The following is a 21,184-nucleotide window of genomic DNA, read 5'->3' on the forward strand; positions in this document are numbered from 1 at the left end:
GAACAGCATGAACAATTGAGATTTTACATTTGTCTGGCTTGTGTTTTGGTATGTGTATCAATCCATTTCACCAGCTGTTGTGTAGAACGGACAGAATGCATGTGTGAGAATCAGCTCTGCAAACGCTATGATTATAGGATCAAACATTGCATTCAAGCACTTTATGTAGCACAGAAAATAATAAAGCATTTCAGAAATCCTGTATATGATTCATTTTCCAAAACAAAACATGATGCACTGGAAACCATTTGTAATAAATGATAGCTGATCACAATCTGTTGTATATATATACACATCTTCAGTATATACTGCTGTTCAGAAGGACTTTGAAAGAAGTCTCTTTTGCTCAACAAGGCTGCTTTTATTTGATCAAAAGTACAGTAAAAACTGTATTATTATGAAACACTATTAGAATTTAATGTTGCTCAAACTATATTATTTGTGTGACATTGATCAAAAGTGACAGTAAATTATAATGTTGCAAAATATTTTTATTTCAAATAAATTCTATGAATCTTTTGAACTTTTTATTCATCTGTGAATCCTGAAAAAATAAAATGTATCATGGTTTCCACAGAAATATTGTGCAGTACAACTGTGTTCAACATTAATAATAATCATAAAATCATAATCATAAATGTTTCTCGAGCAGTAAATCATCATATTTTCATGATTTCTGAAGATCATGTGACACTGAAGACTGGAGGAATGATGCTGAAAATACAGCGGAGCATCACAGAAATACATTACACTTTAACACAGATTCACACAGAAAACAGATGTTTTAAACTGTAATATTATTTCACAATTTTACTGTATTTTTGATCAAATAAATGCAGCCTCAGTGAGCAGAATAGACTTCTTTCAGAAGTATGCTAGTGGATATTCAGCAGCTGTTATAATACTCTAGTGTGTTTAACAGCGGACTCACTGTGATGTGTCTAACTCCTTCAGTTCAGTAAGAGTCTTTGATCAATCACAGTGTGTAATGGATCGTCAGTACGAGTGTATGAGTATAAACAGAATGAAGTCTGGAGTAGTGTACAGAGTTTGAGGTGTGCACAGTGAAGGTCTGTGGCAGTGTTTTACCGGAGCAGCGGAACTTCTTGCTCTTGATCTGGCCGATGCGTTTGTTGGCGAGCCGGCGAGGGCTGGTGCAGCGGGCACCACTGGTCTCGATGGGGTTAGAGCGCAGGTAATCAGCCAGCCACTTCAGATTACAGTCACAGATGAAGGGATTCTGAGCCAGATGACTGCAGAGACACAAACACATTCACCTTTTCAACATCCATGTGCAGTTCAGCTCATCTAGAGATACTGATGATCATGAATCCACCAGGAACTCTGTCTGAACCTCCCATGAGCTGCAGTTTACTGTTCAGGACTGAAGACGTAACCTGCTATTTGCTAGACTCTTAATAAATATGTTCAGAGGATATATTGTAGTGTGTTTGTGTTTTTATGTGGTTTATGAGGACTCAAATTTGAATAGGTATTCTGTGAGGTAGGTTTAGGTGTAGGGCGATAGAAAATACCAAAAACATGCAAGATCAGTGGAACATATTCATTAAACTACATCAACAACACATATGCAGTTTTAATTATTATTGCATGTTTTTATACAAATAGAAGCATTAGGTTTAAATCTATTCAATGCCCATTAATACTCCTCAACATCAGGCAAGCAAGCACGTTCCTTTCTGATTGTAAATGAATACTGTTTGAAGATGAATCAAAAGCACATGGTGTGTGTGTGTGTGTGTGTGTGTGTGTGTGAGCTCACAGGGTCTGGATGGCGCGCAGCGAGGTGAACGTGCCCTTGGCCAGCGTCTGGATTTTGTTGTCATATAAAGAAAGCAGCGAGAGATTCTGCAGGTCCTGAAAGGTGTTCGCACGGAGACAGTGGATCTTGTTCGCGTTCAAAAGGCTGGAAACACACGAGGAAGAGAGAGAGAGAGATGCTGATGAAACACTTAGCATGAAATATACTGTTATAATCTACACCTGTTGAGTACTTCCCAGCCCTTAAGAAAGAATAATCATGAATAAAAACTCTTTCTCCAGTGGGGGATTCTTCTGAAACCATATGATCTGAGCTGTTCTGTCCACGTTGAGTTTATGGCTGTATACTCTAGAGCAACCACTGAGCAATGCAATCTCACACTCACAGCAGCTGCAGGGCGTAGAGTCCGTCAAACACTCCTCTGGGCAGATCAGTGATCTTGTTTCCGTACAGAACCCTGAACATCAGAGAGACCGTCAGCAGAAGACCACATACACACACACACACACACACACACACACATCCTCACTGCTGAAGATCACACACGAGTTATAAACTGAGCTGCAGATCTCAGAACTGACCACAATTTTCTTAGTTCACATTAGAAATAAATTTTCTGGTCTTGAAATGTGCCACTTTAGCAGCTGAAATTATTTCAAAGAAGAAAAGGGGATATTTGAGGATTTTTTTTTGCATCAAAGGGATAGTTAAAATTTCAAAAATGAAATATTTACTCCCCATCCAGTAACGAGATGCGATTGTTTCTTCATCAGATTTGGAGAAATATTTCATCGGTGGATGCTCTGCAGTGAATGGGTGCCGTCAGAATGAGAGTCTAAACACAATCACAATAATCCACAGCACTCCAGTCCATCAGTGAACATCTGGAGAAGACAAAAGATGTGTGTTTGTAAGAAACAAATCCACATATTTGTTTAGAGCTGTTTTGGATCTGTGCAGATTTCTCTCCTGATTCAGACCAGAACACTGTTTCACTGGAGGAAGTGTTATTCTGGATTATAGACTCTATGTGTTTGAGTTAAAATCATCTTAATGCTGGATGTGTTTCATCTTGTGTCTTCTCCAGATGTTCACTGATGGACTGGAGTGCTGTGGTGTTTTTATTGTGATGTTTTTATCACCCATTCACTGCAGAGCATCCGCTGATGAGACATTTCTCCAAATCTGACAAAGAAACAAACTCATCTACATCTTGGATGGCCTGAGCATGAATACATTTTCAGAAAATTAGCAATTTTGGTTAAACAGTTTCTTTAAGGTTGCGATGAAACAAAAGTAGCAACAGAACACAGCATCCTTTACAGTTCACACACACACACACACACACACACACACACTCTCTCTCTCACACACACACACACACACTTTCTCTCTCTCTCTCTCACACACACACACACACACACACACACACCTGTTTGTTTTTGTGAAAAGTGTGTTCATCCCATAGGTGTAATGGTTTTTATTCTGTAGAAACTGTATATTCTATGTCCCTTCACCAACCCTACCCCTAACCCTAACCCTCACAGGAAACTTTCTGCATTTTTACTTTCTCAAAAAAACTCATTCTGTATGATTTATAAGTGTTTTGAAAAATGGGGACATGGGTTATGTCCTCATAAGTCACCCTCTCCTTGTAATACCTGTGTCATACCCATGTCATTATACAGAGTTGTGTCCTGATATGATACACACACACACACACACACACACACACACGCACACACACACACACACACACACACACACACACACACACACACACACACTCTCTCTCACACACACACACACACACACACACACACACACACACGCACACACACACACACACGCACACACACACACACACACACACACACACACACACTCTCTCACACTCAGACACACACACTCTCTCTCACACACACACACACACACACACTCTCTCTCTCACACACACACACACACACACACTCTCTCACACACACACAGACACACACACACACACACACACACACACACACACAGACAGACACACACACACACACACACACACACACACACACACATTCTCTCTCACACACACACACACACACACTCTCTCTCACACACACACTCACACACACACTCACAGTGAGTTCAGCGAGCGCAGGCCCTGGAAGGCGTCAGGAGCGAGCTCAGAAATCTGGTTGTTGCTGAGATCTCTGTAAAGACAGATGAAGGAGGATGAAGACAGGCTTCAGTAGAGGATGAGTGAAGAGGACAGACTGCATCTCCTCGTCTGACTGTAGAGGTGTAGCTCTGACCCTCCAGCCCTGCTGTGGTGGCGCTGTGGGGAGGACTGTTAGTAAACGGCAGCATTATAGGCCCTGGAGAAGACTTTAATAAGCCTGCGGTCTAGCCATCAAACCACACGCCAGCACAGCACGGCACACAGAGAGAGGAAACACTCCTCCGCCAGAAGACATGGGAGTCTGCAGAGCTGTGCTACATGTCAGCTGGAAAGAGAGTGAATGTCACACTGTTTAAATGGGTCAGGCTGGTTTCTGCTGGTTCAAGGTGGTCTACCACATCAGCCTTGGCTCCAGCTGTTCATTTAGAGCAGGTTACGAGTCCAGCTTTACAGGACTGGTTCAGCGGGATTCTGAATGAACTAGTCTAATCGGTGCATCTGAATTTGATCTGGTCGTCACCGTACAGTCTGCATGATGTCTATGAAAGTCTGTTGAGTGTGAGGAGTGTTGTGTTCACTCAGCTGCGGCAAACTTACATTCTGCGCAGTTTCTTATAAGGAGAAAATGCTCCTGCAGGGATGGTTTTGATGCTGTTTTGTTCCAGTCGTCTGCGAAAAGAGAGATACAGAAAAATGCAGGTGTTAATGCAACATTGAGATGTTTTTGTCTCACTGCCACACGAGCAGAAGCCACAGACACACTCTCACAGTCTCCAGTGTATCTCTAGTCTCTTCTCTCTGGAGGTCCTTCTTTTTCATCTTCAGACTCTGATTCAGTGCAGTTGGAGGAGATCAAGCATGTCTGATATGTAGAACATATTTCTGCATCAGTTTGTTGTAAAGCTCCGGTAGTGTGTGATATATTCAGTGTATGATGCCCAGTTTTTTCTCTTTAACCATTTACAAAGTCGGCAAGTGTGTGATGCCTAGTGTTTGAAATCTGTTCAGATTTTTTAAGTTGTGTAGTGAACTCCAGCCTTAATGTATAGTGTGCATTTGGAAAAGGGCCTGACGAGTAGAATACAATCACAAACTGATTGAGAAACATTAGCTTTTTCTAAAATAACGTGTGTATATTCAAAGACTACATACAGTAATTCTTCCAGAAGCAGTCTGAACTCGCATGTGTGTATGATTTCTGTGGCCTGGATGGATGAGCTGTGATAGGAAACACTGATGGCAGGAGCGTAGAGAACAGACTGAATGTCTTTCTGTGGGGTTTGGATGTCAGTGGTGTCTGTGGGTCAGCCAGAGTTTTCAGGGTCTGATTTAATGGCACACCCTGCAGGTTCAGGCCACAGTGCTGGGAAGAAAGCAGTTGTTTTCAGTCGAAAAAGCCTCATTTAAAACAGGAAAGTCATTTGTCAGGGTCATTTAGTGCCTTCAGAGCCACAGGCAATAACAGTTTGACTTGAACACTTACAGAATTTCCCTTCTCTTCAAAAGCAGCGCACCCGCTAGGAAATATAGAAACACAATTTACATTCTTTGGATTGCAGTGATTCCAGAAAGCACATTCATGCGGTCGACTCTCTGCAGACTGAGCTTCTCTGTGTCCAAAGACATCTGCTGTAGATCATGCGACTGTAATCGACAGATCCCACGTCTGGAAGTGTACTAGTGTGTGTGTATGTCTGTGCGTGCTCCTGATTCACATTATACTGACCTTTGTGTTGTACTACAGCACCTCAGAAGATCAAACTATTGCATTTAGCAAACGCTTTTATCCAAACTGACTTGCATTGCATTCAAAAAATACATCTGTTCAGTTCATGCATTTCCTGGGAACTGAACCCACAACCTTGGCGTTGCTTGCCCCTTGCTGTACTGTTTGAGGATCTTACATCTCTGTCATGCTGTCGGGCAGGTTGTCCGGGATCACAGTCAGTCCTTTCCCTCTGCAGTCCACTATATTATTACTGCAGGTGCAGACGGCCGGACACAAGCCCGTGGCAAAACTACAGGACTGCACAGCAGCGTCTTCAGACTGACCTGCAGAGGCACATTAGCATCGAATAACGAGAGGATGTGAGTAATAAAGTGTGCAGTAAGCAGACATCACAACACTAGAGCTAGCCATTGTTCTTCACTTCAGATGATGCAATGCAGCAGATTCGGGTGGAGACGCTGGAAGACCTGTTTACCTGAACAGCTGAATTCATGTTTCTGGACCTCGGCTACATTAAGTCCTCGTATCGGAGCCGGAGCACTGCACTGGGTGAACAGACCGATGGTGGGCCGCTCGCGCAGCCACTGCGACAACCAGGACAGATTACAGTCGCAGATCAGGGAGTTGGAATGTAAACGGCTGAAGGTGGGGGAAAAAAAATATGTTAAGATGAAGCTTTCATCCAATTATTTTAAACAGCAGGATAAAGGAATATTGGTTCATGCAAAAATAATAATAATACTTTACTGAAAAAATACGCCAAATCAGCTTTGATGAAATGTAGCATTTCATCAGTGTCTCATCAATGGATGCTCTGCAGTGAATGGGTGCCGTCAGAACGAGAGTCCAAACAGCTGATAAAAACATCACAATAACTTCATGTAATCCACAGTTAAACTATGAAAAATCCTTAATAACGCTTCCTCTGGTGTCCGAATCAGGAGAGAAATCTGCACAGATCAAGTACTGTTTACAAGCCAAAACAGTGCTGAACAAATCTGTGTCTGGATTCTGATGTGAGAGACAACAGCAGATGCACTTCTTCACTGGAGGAAGTCTTATTATGGATTATAGTCTCAGATTTGAGTTAAAATCATCTTAATGCTGGATGTGTTTCATCTTTTGTCTTCTCCAGATGTTCACTGATGGACTGGAGTGCTGTGGATTATTGTGATGTTTTTATCAGACTCTCATTCTGACGGCACCCATTCACTGCAGAGCATCAATTGATGAGACACTGATGCAGTTATGCATTTCAACATATCTTCACCCTGGATAGCCTGAGGGTGAGGACATCTTCAGCTAATGTTTGTTTTCAGGTCAACTCTTCCTTTAACCAGGCCGTCAATGGTGTTTGCTCAGCTCTCAGCTAATAAAAGCAGCAGAAGATCATGTGGTGTTTTGGCTACCGGTCTCCCACCAGGATCCTTGACTTGATTAAACTCAGTCGGCTTTAGCAGAAAGACCATGCTGGTCCAACACCAGACCAGCTCTTGCCAGTAAAAACCCGTATGGACCGACATGGAAATTCATGCTGTGCTAAGCCTGTCACTGAGCTGTGCTACTAACACTAACGCCAGCAGCCGATCATCTTTACCCAGTGACTGATTAGATTAGATCTGATTAGAAGGGGCTTCTTTCTGTTTGGTAAAGAGGACACATACTCTTTCAAAACATTAAACAGAAACAGAGAACATCCAAACTGACTGGAGTCACAGGGACTGGATTTCATTCTCTAAAACTTTAACACTTGTATTAAGGAATTTATATTTAATGGAAACCTGTCCATTTCATAGCGTTAATCTGTATGTGAATAACAAAATAAGTAAATTAACAAGAAAAAAATTAGAATAAGGCTCCTTGTGGTAAAACTGTTCACAAATTCCAGAGAAATATAGCAGAACATACTGTACAGTGAGTGTGTGTGTGTGTGTGTGTGTGCGTGTGTGTTTGTGTGTGTGTGTGTGTGTGTGTGTGTGTGTGCGTGCGTGTGTGTGCGTGCGTGTGTTTGTGTGTGTGTGTGCGTGTGTGTGCGTGTGTGTGTTTGTGTGTGTGTGAGTGAGTGTGTGTGTATGTGTGTGTGTTTCATGTGTTGTATGTGTGTGTGTGAGTGAGTGAGTGAGTGTGTGTGTATGTTTGTGTGTGTTTCATGTGTTGTATGTGTGTGTGTGCGTCACTCACAAGGTCCTGAGCTTGGGCATGTGGTTGAAGCTGGACACTGGGATGCTGCTGATGTTGTTGTTGTTCAGGGTTCTGGGAAACATCAGAGACACTATGAATGATTGTTTCCTCTGATCATCTCTTCTGATTATGAACCAGTTAAGCCTAAAACAGATACAGTATATTCTGAAAAGTTATCGCTCTATTCTGATTGGTTGATTGGAATGCTGATCCAGGAACATGTTGTACTTGGTGAAATCACGCTCGCCGTACTGCAAACACATACGAGCTTCATCACTGTGTCTGGCACAACTCTGTAAGGGGCGTTACATTTCAGACCAGTGCTTGCGGTGTTCGGCCAATCACAGTGCACTGGCTCAGTTGGCCAATCAGAGCAGACTGCTCTTGTGAGAAGGAGGGGCTTTGTAGAAAATGACACGTTTGAGAGAGAAGGGGCACAGAGGACCTACAATAATGTACAGAATTTGAAACATAATGTGTTTTTTGAACATTAAAGCATCCCAACATATTCTGTTACACCAAATACACAAAATAATGATCTTTAAAAAAGCATCACATGACCCCTCTAATTCCTGTTAGTTTTGTGTGTGTTACAGAGAGTTGTGTGTTGTGTTTTGCTACACTGAGTCAAAGGCTGATGATTTGTGTCTGGCTTTGTAGATTTGGTGTGTGCTTCTGCTGTTTGACTGACAGCTTTCAGAAACTGTGTGACAAGGAGAGATTCTGTGTGTGAGCAGTAGAAAAAAACGTCTCTAGGTTACGTATGTAACCCTAGTTCCTCGAGGGAACGAGACGCTGCGTCAATGTGCTTTGGGGAACGCGCCCAGCGTGCGCGACTCTGAATATCGTGTGAAATCAGACCAATGGAAGAGTGTGACGTCACCGGCAGAGTGACGTAAGCGACCAGGAAGCTATAAAAACACATGCCACGCAGCTGCCGTCAGCTTCGAGTACCAGCAAGCGCCGGCAGGGGTGCCGGGGGTCTGGCTCCGAGACGCAGTGTCTCGTTCCCTCAGGGAACTAGGGTTACATACGTAACCTAGAGACGTTCATCTTCAGGAACTCGAGCTGCGTCAATGCGCTTTGGGGAACGAGTACCAACGCCGCCAGACTACCAAACCCCTGCTTAGTGTGTATCCAAAGAGCACCGCTTAGGACAGGAGGACAGAAGCGCCTGGAGTGACTGGCATGTCTAGGCCATAGAATTTAACAAACGTAGAGGGCATGGACCACCCCGCAGCATTGCAGATGTCCAGCATGGATACACCTGCTAAGAAGGCCTTGGAGGCCGCCATACCCCGAGTAGAGTGAGCCTTGGCTCCCGACAGCGGGGGACGACCAGAGGACTCATAGGAAGCGTTGATAGCCTCGACTATCCAATGACTAATAGTCTGCTTAGAAAGAGGAGAACCCCTGTTAGGGGGACCGTAGCATACAAGCAATTGGTCGGTCTTTCTCCACAGGGCAGCTCTGTGGACGTATGCGTCCAGCGCTCGAACTGGACACATACAATTTAGCTTCGCCTGGTCGGGCTCCCGAAAGGGAGGAGGACAGAAGGCCTGCAACACTACAGGTTGTGGTGTAACAGAGGGAACCTTAGGAACATATCCTGCTCGAGGGTATATGAACGCTTTAGTCATGCCTGGTGCAAACTCAAGATAAGTAGGGGCCACAGAGAGGGCCTGAAGGCCTCCTACTCTCCGCAGAGAGGTGATAGCCAACAGAAAGGAGGTTTTAAGTGAGAGATGTCTGTCTGAGATATCTTGAATAAGTTCAAACAGGGGTTTGCACATTGCCTCTAACACCACAATCAAGTCTCATGGGGGAATATGGGACCGTACTGGAGGTCTCAGCCTCAGCGCACCGCGGAGGAAACGTGTAACTAGGGGGTGTCTTCCCAGAGACTGGCCATCGAGAAGGGCATGGTAGGTTGCAATAGCCGCCACGTAGACCTTCAACGTGGAGTGGGTCAACCCTGCAGAGAGCCTAGCCTGTAGAAACTCCAGAACTGTACCAACCGGGCAGTTTGCTGGGTCTAACTCTGCACCATGAGGTGAAGAGTTTCCACCACAGGGCGTACAGTTTCCTCGTTGAGGGAGCTCTGGATTCGAGAAGGGTCTCAACAACCTTGGTTGAGAGACCTGCTGCTAACAGTTGTGCCCCCTCAGGGGCCACACCCACAGTTTCCACAACTCCGGGCGAGGGTGAATTATCGTACCCTGCGCCTGCGAGAGTAGGTCCGTCCTGATCGGTATCTCCCACGGAGAGCCGTCGAGGAGCGAGACTAGATCTGAGAACCATACTCGGCCCGGCCAGAACGGGGCTACTAACAACAGACGGACCCCGTCCCGGCGTACTCTCGCCAGAACTCCCAGGAGCAGAACGATAGGGGGAAATGCGTACAGACGAAGCCTCGGCCAAGTCTGTACGATGGCGTCCAGTCCCAGAGGAGCTGGATGAACTAGAGAGAACCAAAGGGGGCATTGTGACGTCTCTTGAGATGCAAATAGGTCTACTTGAGCCCTGCCAAATACTCTCCATATCTGCTTCACTACTTCTGGGTGAAGTCTCCATTCCCCGGGCCTAGGCCCCTGCCTCGACAGTATGTCTGCCCCCATATTTTGTTTCCCAGGAATATATACTGCTCTTAATGAGAGGAGTTTGCTCTGGGACCACACCAGGATCTGGTGCGCCAGCTTGTACAAAGGGAGCGAATGCAGACCTCCCTAGTGGTTGATATAAGAGACCACCGATGTGTTGTCGGTGCGCACCAACACATGGTGACCCCTTAGGTCTGGGAGGAAGTGCTTCAGTGCACGATAAACTGCTAGCATTTCTAGACAATTGATATGCCATGTTAGATGGCGATCGCTCCACAGACCACGGGCAGGGTGGCCACTCATGACTGCACCCCAGCCGGTGAAGGAAGCGTCCGTCGCTAGTATTACACGGTGACAAGGAGCTCCAAACACCGGCCCTGTTTCAAGAACCAAGGTTTCTTCCACATGTATAAAGCACGGAGGCAGCGCCGCGTGACCTTGATAGTGCGAAGTAGATTGCCCCTCGAGGAAAATCCCTTGGTCTTGAGCCACCACTGTAGGGGTCTCATGTACAGCAGGCCAAGAGGTATCACGTTGGACGCAGCTGCCATCAGACCCAACAATCTCTGAAATTGTTTGACAGTGAGTGACTGGTCTTCTTTAACTCTCTCGACTGAGATGCAGATCGACTCGATACGAGCAGGGGACAATCGTGCCTGCATCGCGGTCGAATCCCATACTACGCCTAGATAGGTGGTTCCCTGAACCGGAGAAAGCACACTCTTCTTGGCGTTCAGTCTCAAACCCAGCTCCCCCATATGTGCGAGGACGACATCTCGATGCTGAACCGCAACCTGCTCTGACTGAGCTAAGATCATAGATATAGTTGAGAATGCGGATGCCCTGCATGCGCAGGGGGACCAGAGCCGCGTCTACACATTTTGTGAACGTGCGGGGTGAGAGTGCAAGGCCAAAGGGAAGTACTCGATATTGGTAGGCTTCGCCCCCGAAAGCGAACCTCAGAAACTTCCTGTGTTGTGGAAGAATGGATATGTGGAAATATGCGTCTTTGAGAAACCAGTCCTCGGACCTGATCTGAGCTACAACATGCTTGATTGTGAGCATTCTGAATTTTAGTCTCATAACTGAACGATTTAAGACCCTCAAGTCTATAATCGGACGCAACCCCCCATCCTTCTTTGGAACTATGAAATACCGGCTGTAAAATCCGGACTCCCTGTCCTGAGGAGGGACCACCTCGATGGCCTTCTTCTCTAATAGGGTTTTCACTTCCTGTTCCATAAACAGAGCCTGCCTGAGGCCGACTATCGTCTGAATGACCCCGTTGAATACTGGCGGCACGGAGCCAAACTGAATACGGTAGCCTTTTTCTACTGTGTGCAGGACCCATCAAGATACATTTGGCAGTAGTTTCCACGCTGCTAAATAATCTACTAAGGGAATCAGCCTCTCGAGACTGATTTTTGGTGTAAGAGGCCCCCGCAGGGGTGGCGAGCGTCTCAGCCCCGCTACGTGCATGGGCGGAAGATCCTGAGAGTGATGCTCGCTGGGACCTGCTGCGCCCTGGAACACTGGCAGGGTTGGCAGACTGGCCCCCAGAGGTGAGACGGGCACGGTGTTAATGATGGATGCTAAAGACTGTAAAACACGTGTGTTTATATACTCACAAAACTTCAAGTCCTCGTAGTGCACGGAAAGCTCCGTCCTCGATGCAGCTGATGTGATTCTTGTCTAGCTGACTGTAAAACACAGTGAAGGGAGGGTTAAACATGGCCTGGTTTAGTCATCTCTGTGCTGTGGTGTCATGAGCTCACAGGTTCTTGATGTCCGTTGCTCCTCTGAAGGCCTTGCGAGGAATCGCCTGGATGAAGTTCTCACTCAAGTCTCTGGAAAAAGAGAAAATCTGGGATTAAATACATCACATAATACACACACACACAATGCCAGTTCATTTACATTACAGGTGCATTACACAAGAATTAGCTGCAATTGAGATCTCGGTCCCAAAATGAAGCTTATAATTAATGCATATACAGTAGAGATCATTCAGAGCTATTACACACACACACACACACACACACACACACACTGTTTAGATATCAGATGTTCAAATTAAACCACCAAATAATAGCAAATATGAGCGAGGGATGATCATGGCACATTGCTTGATGCCTTTATGTCCCCGTGCTACACTCATTGTGTTAAAACTGTAAAACACTGTATTAAAAAATAAAATAAAATAAAATACAAATCTGTAGTTTTTACAAAATAATTTTAGCAGCTGTGGTTGCCAAAATAATTATGTACAAAATACAGAAAACTGTAAAAACATTTACAGAACAAACTGTACATTTTTACAGTATAAAACTGTAATTTACAAAGTGTGAACTGGTAAATTTAACAATGCATGCTGCTACTAAAATCAGTTTTGTGTCTTTAACATGAATTGACAACCACCATAATAATGCAGATGGTAAAATAGACAGCGACATGAAAAAGTTCATCACAAACAGCTTTTCCAGACGCTGAAGTATACACTAATGTATAGAATCATTCACGCAAGCAATAAACACCATCCTGGTAACTCAAAACTATCCAATAAACATTCATTAAACAGCAGAAGATGTAAAATACATCCCTAATGTACATAACTGATAACAAACATAGCAAAACTGTTAAACAAAATAATGTGGAGTGGGAATATCAGTTTACAGTTTTTTACTGTAAATTATACATGGATTTGTTATATTTAACATATTGTACAATTACCAGACTTTTATTGTAAAATTACATAAAATAACTGGTTATATATTATATATTATATCGATTATCATATTTTTTGTATTTTCGAGATATTATAGTTTTTATTCATATTTTGAACTATATATATATATATATATATATATATATATATATATAAGCATTTTTACATGTGCTACAAAAAATTGTCTGTTTTTTTAATGTAGTGATTCCTTTTTTTCAATTAATTATTATTATTATTATTATAACAACAAGTTAACTAAATAAATATGATAAATAGCTTTTTTTAATGAAAATATTTTTTATATTTCATTTCAGTCATGTTTCAATAAATGATTGCGATGTTTTTTTTTTTCGTTTCATGTAACTATAATAACCCTGCTAAATACAGATTTTTTTTTTTTACAGAAAGAAAAAAACCTGCAAAGAGGTAAATAAAATGGTTACGCACTGAACATCTGAAAAGCAGTTCTTTGTTCTGGACATGACTCTGAACACGAAACAAAGGCTCGGCCGTAATAACAGACTGAGGACGCTTGTGAAAGTCAACAGACAGACGTGTCATCGCAGGCCATGCGAAGCACCAGCTCAAAGCCAGAATCCTAAATCCTGTCGTCATGCTTTAAAGTGATCGTCTGCTGAGCACAAAGCTCTCTGGGTAATCTGAGTGGATTACACGCTGATGTTTGAGAGGCTAATTGTGCATCTCTCAACACTAATGAGAGGAGAACACACAGCAGATTCCTTCCTCTCGAGTTAGGCTCTTTATTGGGCTCTTACACACAGTAATGTCCCAGATCATTTCCTGATTCAAGCGATGGTGATGATGATGATGATGGTGTGTTTCTCTTGAAGTCTGCTGCTGTAGGTTAAGGGTTGGTGATAAAGCAGACAGAACTAATGAGGTCTGGTGGTGTGTTTGTTAGAGGGCCGAACAAGACAAAAAGAAAGTAACATGCCATTTCCCTTCAGCTCCTTCAAAGCAGTCACTTACACTTCATTCGTTTCAGTCTTTAATCAATCAACAACCAGTCCACAGTCTCTTATTTGTTTTATTCGTATAAGGTAAGACTATATGTGTAGGATCTTCGCATTAATCCAAGACTAAAATAAAAGGACTTAGCCTAACCCTTGTGCTTTGATTTGATTTTCCCAGTCAAAAATGAACAATCTTTTAAACATGGCTCACACATTTTCATTATGGTATATTACCACCAGATCTTGGATTCAATCTTTTCATCAGCTTGTGTTTTCTTCAGTTAGCACAGGTTTTATATTTGTTTTTGGACCTGAATGGTCATAGACCTCATTGATCTGAGCTCAAGCACCTCAAGTTTTGAGTGGAGACACAGAAACAGATTACATTAGACCGATTTGTGAATGTGGCAATGCTTTCTCAAAACCCCAGATCAATGAGTCTATCAGTCAGCTCCTAAAGGAAGTACAACACCTGTGATAGATAACTGAAGGAACATATCTGGTGATAATGTAGCATGAGTGGACATTTCTCAGCAATTTTTAATAGGCTGATCATTTTTGACCAATAACACCACAAATGTTACAAGGTGGGGAAAACTGAAATTATGTATGTATTTATTTTATTTATTTATTTTGGTGGGTTTATTTGAATGAATTAGGCATTTATATAGTGCTTTATTATATACCCAGTAAGTTTTAGTCTAATGAACTAACACTACCAAGCACTTTCAGAGAAAAGACAATCCTCTTCAGGTCAGAAACACAGGAGCCTGACCATTCTCAGTTCAGTAGCACATGCTGTTTGTGAAGCTGCAGGCTTAACACCATACAGAACTAGGATTGTCTTCCTCTCCCTGCTCCGCATGCCATTATCCCTGAGTTATGAAGGCTTCCCGAGGGAGCTGGGAATCGTCCGGAAGCCTCCCGAGGAAGTCCAGTAACCACAGAGACAACACAAATAGCTTTCATTCCCTCAAGATTCAGACCAACAGTCAAAGCCTTGCTGAGCTTTGAGCTTTCTTCATCACCACTTACTCTCTTTATGCTCAAACGCAAGGTTTAGCTCTCCGAGAGCTTTACTGTTTACTGTTCTGAAATCTAAACATGCACACGTGTCTAAAATAGTCAACTTCTTAACCAAACAAACCCAAGAATATCCAGAAAAGAAGGCGAGCATTGTGTAAATTGTGATGTGGGATGTTTGGTGGGTAGATGAGTGATAGAAACAAACAACGATAAAGATATCGCTGAAGTACTGGAGAAAACACTCTCATGTCATTTCTGTTCAGCTTTTCCTTCTGACAAACACATGTTTTATCAAAGCAAAGATATATGGACGCAAAAAGTGACAAGGATCCACATTGCTTCAAGTTAAACACTTTATAATAAACGAATACAATACTAAATGTATTCTCTCGCTCATCTGAGTCTCCTGCTTCATCTGAATGCTGTTCTGCAACAGAGATACACAAGCCAAGCTAAACATCTCCAAGCAGAAGTCTTGTTTATGTCCAAATGCATGAAAAACAGGCAGCAAACATCACATGCATGGTTTTATGGAGTTTGGTATCGATCCAAACCCAGCTGGGAGTCAGAAAAAGTGGAAAGTTTTTTTGTGACAAAGCTACTGTATAATTATTTAATTCCTTAAAGCACATTTCTCACAGTCACAATGCTTCAACCCATTCAAATAAACTAGATTTGGCTTGATCATTTGAAAGCATCTGGAAGTATGAATAAAAAACAAGCCAGAAGCCACTGTCAATATAAAATAACCCCACAAACATCAATAAAGCCAATCAACAACACCAAGAATACTCTGAAAAAGTTCAAAAACAGTTAAAAAAAATGGCATACCTCTAGACACTGTTTCCCACAATGCAATGCATTAGAAATGTCCATCTAATTGAAAATGCTAAACCACCTGTAAACACATATATACACGTCTTTAAAGTCATACATGATGCATTCTGAAAGCTTACGATGCAACTCCAGCACTTTATAACAGCAGGCAGTTGATTAAAATGAATCCTGGTCTGGAAATTATGATTCCAGCCAAAACGTCTTGGGACTGAACAATATGAGGAAGTGCAGGACAGAGAGAAGTGTCTAGTGTTTTGTCTGCCGCTCTATTGAGTGTCAATCGTGTGAGGGCACTTTAGCAGGATCAGACCGGGTTCATTCATATCTGCTCTCTCACACATTTCTCACGCATTATTCTCCTGCTCGCTTCCGTGTGCTAAATATGAATATTCAAAGCATGGCTTCTTTTTTCTCCTCGTTTGCCAGGTAGCTTTTTGCACTCAAGTAAGAATTGTGTTTGGCAGATCCTCAGATGAATGCACAGTCCAATCTCCTGACGCTATGAAATGTTCAGAAGGAAAGATTGGTTCCTAGCAGCGGAAATGAGAGTGGAGAGTGGTCTCTTCATCGGTTCATAAAGCTTCACTGGACGGTTATTTTGCCTCTGTGCTCTGGGTGACAGAGGACATGATCATTTTTCAGTGCTGTTCATCAGCTAAAGACAAACGTGACTCAGTAACAGCACATACACCTTACCAGGAATGTTTAGTTTCCTTCTAAACGCTCAGATCCAACAGCCAAAACTGCCAAAATAACCCTGAAACAGCAATACTGCCCCATGATCATTAATAACTGGTGGATTGCCATGTAATAAACATGTAATAAACCAATAATAATAATAATACTAGCAGTGGCAGCAAACTAAACATACAAATAAATACACAGGTGATTCACAGATCAACAGCAAATTCTTTTCTATTCTGTTCTCAATCATAAATTGATATTAAATTGAAATCCCACATCTATTATATGCTATTATTAGTCGCAAATTATTCCAAAGAAACGCGAGTAACACAATGAATTAAGCATGAGATATTGAAGTAGAAAGACTGAAAAAGTAGAAAGACTGAAAAAGCGTTTTTGTAAAACATACTCCAGTAATGTTGCTAAAATATTTTTTACAGTCTTATCTTTGTGTTTTATTTGTTTGATGAGCCTTTTGCTATTTTGCAAGGATCATTAGATTGGATCAGATTCATTTGTGCTGGCTGATTTTTATCTACTCTAACATGTTTTTCTCTGTTTTTTTATGTTTATGTTATTTTACTCTATTTTATTTTTGGCAGCGGCTATTTGCATGAAGGGAAAGGTGATGGATGCTAGGTACACTAAATGCAAATAGATTTTATTTACACTGTTAAAATAGCAGGATTTTCTTCTATTAATAGTACTTAGTGCAAATAGTGGCAATTATCTGCACCTCAGTATTGTAATACATTATAAAACAGTATGCAATAAAAACGTATTGAGTGTAAATTATAATCAGATTATTAAATGGATGCCAACTTGTTGGGACAATAAAGTCTAACACAGAAGTGTTAATCTACACAGAATCTAGTAAACAACAATCTGCAACTAGACGGATGTACTGTTACTTCCTCTACAGTCAGAAATCTGGGTGTTATATTAGACAGCAATTTGTCTTTTGTAAATCATATTTCCAATGTTACAAAAACTGCATTCTTCCATCTTAGAAACATTGCCAAGCTCAAAACATGTTATCTGTTTCTGATGCAGAAAAGCTAGTTCATGCATTCATGACCCCTAGACTGGACTATTGTAATGCACTTCTAGGTGGTTGTCCTGCTTCTTCAATAAACAAGCTACAGGTCGTCCAAAATGCAGCAGCTAGAGTCCTTACCAGGTCAAGAAAATATGATCATATTACCACAATTTTACAGTCTCTGCACTGGCTACCTATTAAGTTCTGTATCAGCTACAAATGATCATTACTTACCTATAAGACCCTAAATGGTTTAGCTCCTGCGTACCTAACTAGCCTTCTACCACGCTACAACCCATCACGCACCCTAAGGTCACAAAACGCTGGACTTTTGGTCGTTCCTAGGACAGCAAAGTCCACTAAAGGAGGTAGAGCTTTCTCACATTTGGCTCCCAAACTCCGGAATAGCCTTCCTGATAATGTTCGAGGTTCAGACACACTCTCTCTGTTTAAATCTAGATTAAAAACACATCTCTTTCGCCAAGCATTCGAATAATGTATCTCTTAAATTGTGAGTGTAGTTGCATCTGTTCAAAGTTGCATTTTTATTCATTAGCTTGGGTTAAACTAAGTAATTTTACTTTGTTGGATCAGCGGCTATGCTAATGATGTCTCTATTTGTTTCTATGTAACTAGGATTTACACAAGCTCCAGTCTGGATCCAGAACACCTGAGAAGAGATGATGCTGACCCTCAGAGGACCCTAGATGATGCTGACCCTGAATCAACAACAGAACTAACTAATATTGCTACAAGTGTGACTGCATCATATAATAACTGCTGGTAATAATGTTCATCGTCTGGTTGACTACGTCTTGTATTCATTTTTCTGAAAATGTCTGTCATGTGCACATAAACTGACAGTCACCACTATTACTAAATATTGTAGAAACGTAATATTATGTAAAGTTGCTTTGTAATGATTTGTATCGTAAAAAGCGCTATACAAATAAACTTGAATTGAATTGAACTGAATAAAGCACTCTATACACTAATCCTACCCCATACTTTATTGTCAACGTTTTGATTATTGCCTTCATGTTTATTGAAAATAAAAGCCTTTCTGATGTGATATGAGATTTGAAAATGGAGAAAAAAAGGTTAATCTAGAGGCGGAGTCAAACCTGGGTCTTCGAGTGACTAGCCCAATCACACGGTGGTGGGAGGAGTTAGTGTTCATGGACACTGTTTATTTTTATGGATTTGTTCAGCACTTTGGTACACTGTTGTTTTTAAGGTGCTTTATAAATAAATTGTGCTTTTAACTTGATTCAGATATCATAAACATGATATGTGTGCTGTTTTCCCATATTAATAACTGAGCTACCATACGTTCTGACTATTTACACAAATTCAGAGCAGAAAATGTCATTATGATCTTGCATTCAGTATATTTCACTGGTGTTGACATACAGCCAAGCAAACAACGTGATGTCCGAGTGAAATACAGCAGCGATATATTCACGGCCCACAGAAATCTAAAGGTCTGTTTCTGCGGGTGTAATATAAATGTCCTGAGGCTTTGTGAATCAATGATTCCTCGCTGTAGGTGCCGCCAGTCAAATTACTGAGGTGAAGGTTGCTAGGAGACCAAGGTACCCAGCTGGAACTGAGTGTGTGTGTGTGTGTGTGTGTGTGTGTGTGTGTGTGTTCAGGAACAATGGAGCAGGAACAGACAGGAGTCAGTGTGTGAGAGGCTCTCATGATCACTCTGGACTCCAATGCTAATGTTTTCATACTTCCAAACTCCCACAGTCCCCTCCAGAAAGCCAGAGCTCTGCCTTCTTTGGGAAAGGTCATTCTCTGCCATGTTTCTGCCAGATTCACGATATGTTTAAAACAGCCCAGAGGCTTCAACATAGGAAACTTTAAAACAGAGAGGAAATAAATAGAGCCTATATAGAGAGAGGGTGCCCTCTTAAAAATGCCAGATAGGAGAAAAGACTGTCCTGTTTTCCATTTCTGAAAAAAGAAAAGAAAAAAGAAACGACTTCAATCCTTACACACACTTGTGTCTGTACAAATGCAATCAGGGATGATAACTGTGAAAACCAGATCACCATACTCATGTTTCTCGCTCTAAACGTGAAACTAAATGTAATTTACCTCATCATGGACCAAAATTTTTCAATTCTGCACAATGTTGACTGCATTCACAAATCCTGCAACTTTCAAAACAATAAATGTTTTTTGTTGTTGTTACTCTGTAAAAACTGATTGCGATTTCAAGCCAAGCACCAGCCTCGTCAGAGAGAAGGACAATCACAGCTCGTGTCTGAAGGGGTTCGGCACAACACAATCCAATCCAGTCCCACTGAGCCCCCTTCAATCAGGGAAGTGTATCGGATTATCTTTGTCTTCTTCATTTACAACCTTCCCTCTAAGGAAAGTCAGCACTGGTGTGTGAATAGGCAGTAAGAGCTCTCAGTATAGCGTGGACATCATCTGTGCCCCCGGTCAGCCCACCACACTGACCTCTCCACCTCAGGTCTTCCTCAGGCAAACACAGCTCCAGGGGCCCAGGCTGACCAATCCATCTTCAGTCCGTGACAGCGATGGGAACAGCATTTAGACCCGAGGCCAAGGGTGAGACACCTAGGGTTATGCATCGGTTGCACAACGACTCCTGCGTTCTTAGACCTATAGGTTTAATTTCTTCAGAGGAATAATTTGAAAGTCTCTGTGTAGCTGTGTTGTGGGTAGAGTCCTCCTTCCAGAGACTATGACCACTGGATGCGTCTGTGTACTTTTGCGAGAGTGTTTGCTCATCTTATTGTTTCCCTGTCAGAACTTACAATGATATTTAGACAAGCTAGACTCATTAGTACAATGTGCTCCATTCACATACCAATTCACTGAAGATTTCCACCTGAAATGAACAACTTCTGCCGCGTCTCCGCCGAAATTACCCAGAACAATTGTACTAGGAACCTTTTCCCCAGGAACTATTTTCCCCCAAGACCTGTTGCTGTCTGTGTTTCCACCGTGGTCTAAAGTACCCTGAAGATTAGGCAAATAGTCTGGTGACATAGGTCTTTGCGCGTTTCTCAGTAAAAAGTAAGCAAATTTTTGGCCTTGCATCCTCGGTAGTTTGGACTTTTCAAGTTCGACTCAGGAGTGTGAATTCTGCAAACAGCAGCATACTTGATAACATCACTCAGCTCACCTTGGCTACTGCAATTTTCTTCACTGTATATTTACAATAAGACGAAATATGATATCAAATACCAGTGCCTCCTTTCATTATTTATTTAAAACATATTAAAAGCTGCAGAAATGAAGTTCAGTTATGGACCTTACTGCATGTTTTGCTGCAGTTTGCTGTGTTTTTATTATGTTGCTTCTTGAACGTATTGCGGCGGTTCAGAATTCAAATATCAGTGGACAGTTGCTAAAAATTAATGCTCTATCGTGTTGGAAATATGCCCTACACCAA

General features: G+C 42.2%; 1 protein-coding gene across 1 annotated transcript in view; it reads right to left on the minus strand.

The window, feature by feature from the left end:
* Positions 1-21,184, minus strand: part of LOC127970042 (slit homolog 1 protein) — a 68,502-nt gene that overhangs the window by 20,267 nt on the left and 27,051 nt on the right. Inside the window, exons 5-14 of the mRNA XM_052572246.1 lie at positions 12,239-12,310; positions 12,092-12,163; positions 7,864-7,935; positions 6,158-6,321; positions 5,858-6,005; positions 4,551-4,622; positions 3,913-3,984; positions 2,169-2,240; positions 1,784-1,927; positions 1,090-1,253 (exon numbers count right to left, since the gene is read on the minus strand). Coding sequence (XP_052428206.1) covers positions 1,090-1,253; positions 1,784-1,927; positions 2,169-2,240; positions 3,913-3,984; positions 4,551-4,622; positions 5,858-6,005; positions 6,158-6,321; positions 7,864-7,935; positions 12,092-12,163; positions 12,239-12,310 — 1,052 coding nt within the window. The remainder of the gene's footprint in view (positions 1-1,089; positions 1,254-1,783; positions 1,928-2,168; positions 2,241-3,912; positions 3,985-4,550; positions 4,623-5,857; positions 6,006-6,157; positions 6,322-7,863; positions 7,936-12,091; positions 12,164-12,238; positions 12,311-21,184) is intronic.

The sequence above is a fragment of the Carassius gibelio genome, chromosome B13 (assembly GCF_023724105.1).
Source record: "Carassius gibelio isolate Cgi1373 ecotype wild population from Czech Republic chromosome B13, carGib1.2-hapl.c, whole genome shotgun sequence".
NCBI classification, from domain to species: domain Eukaryota; kingdom Metazoa; phylum Chordata; class Actinopteri; order Cypriniformes; family Cyprinidae; genus Carassius; species Carassius gibelio.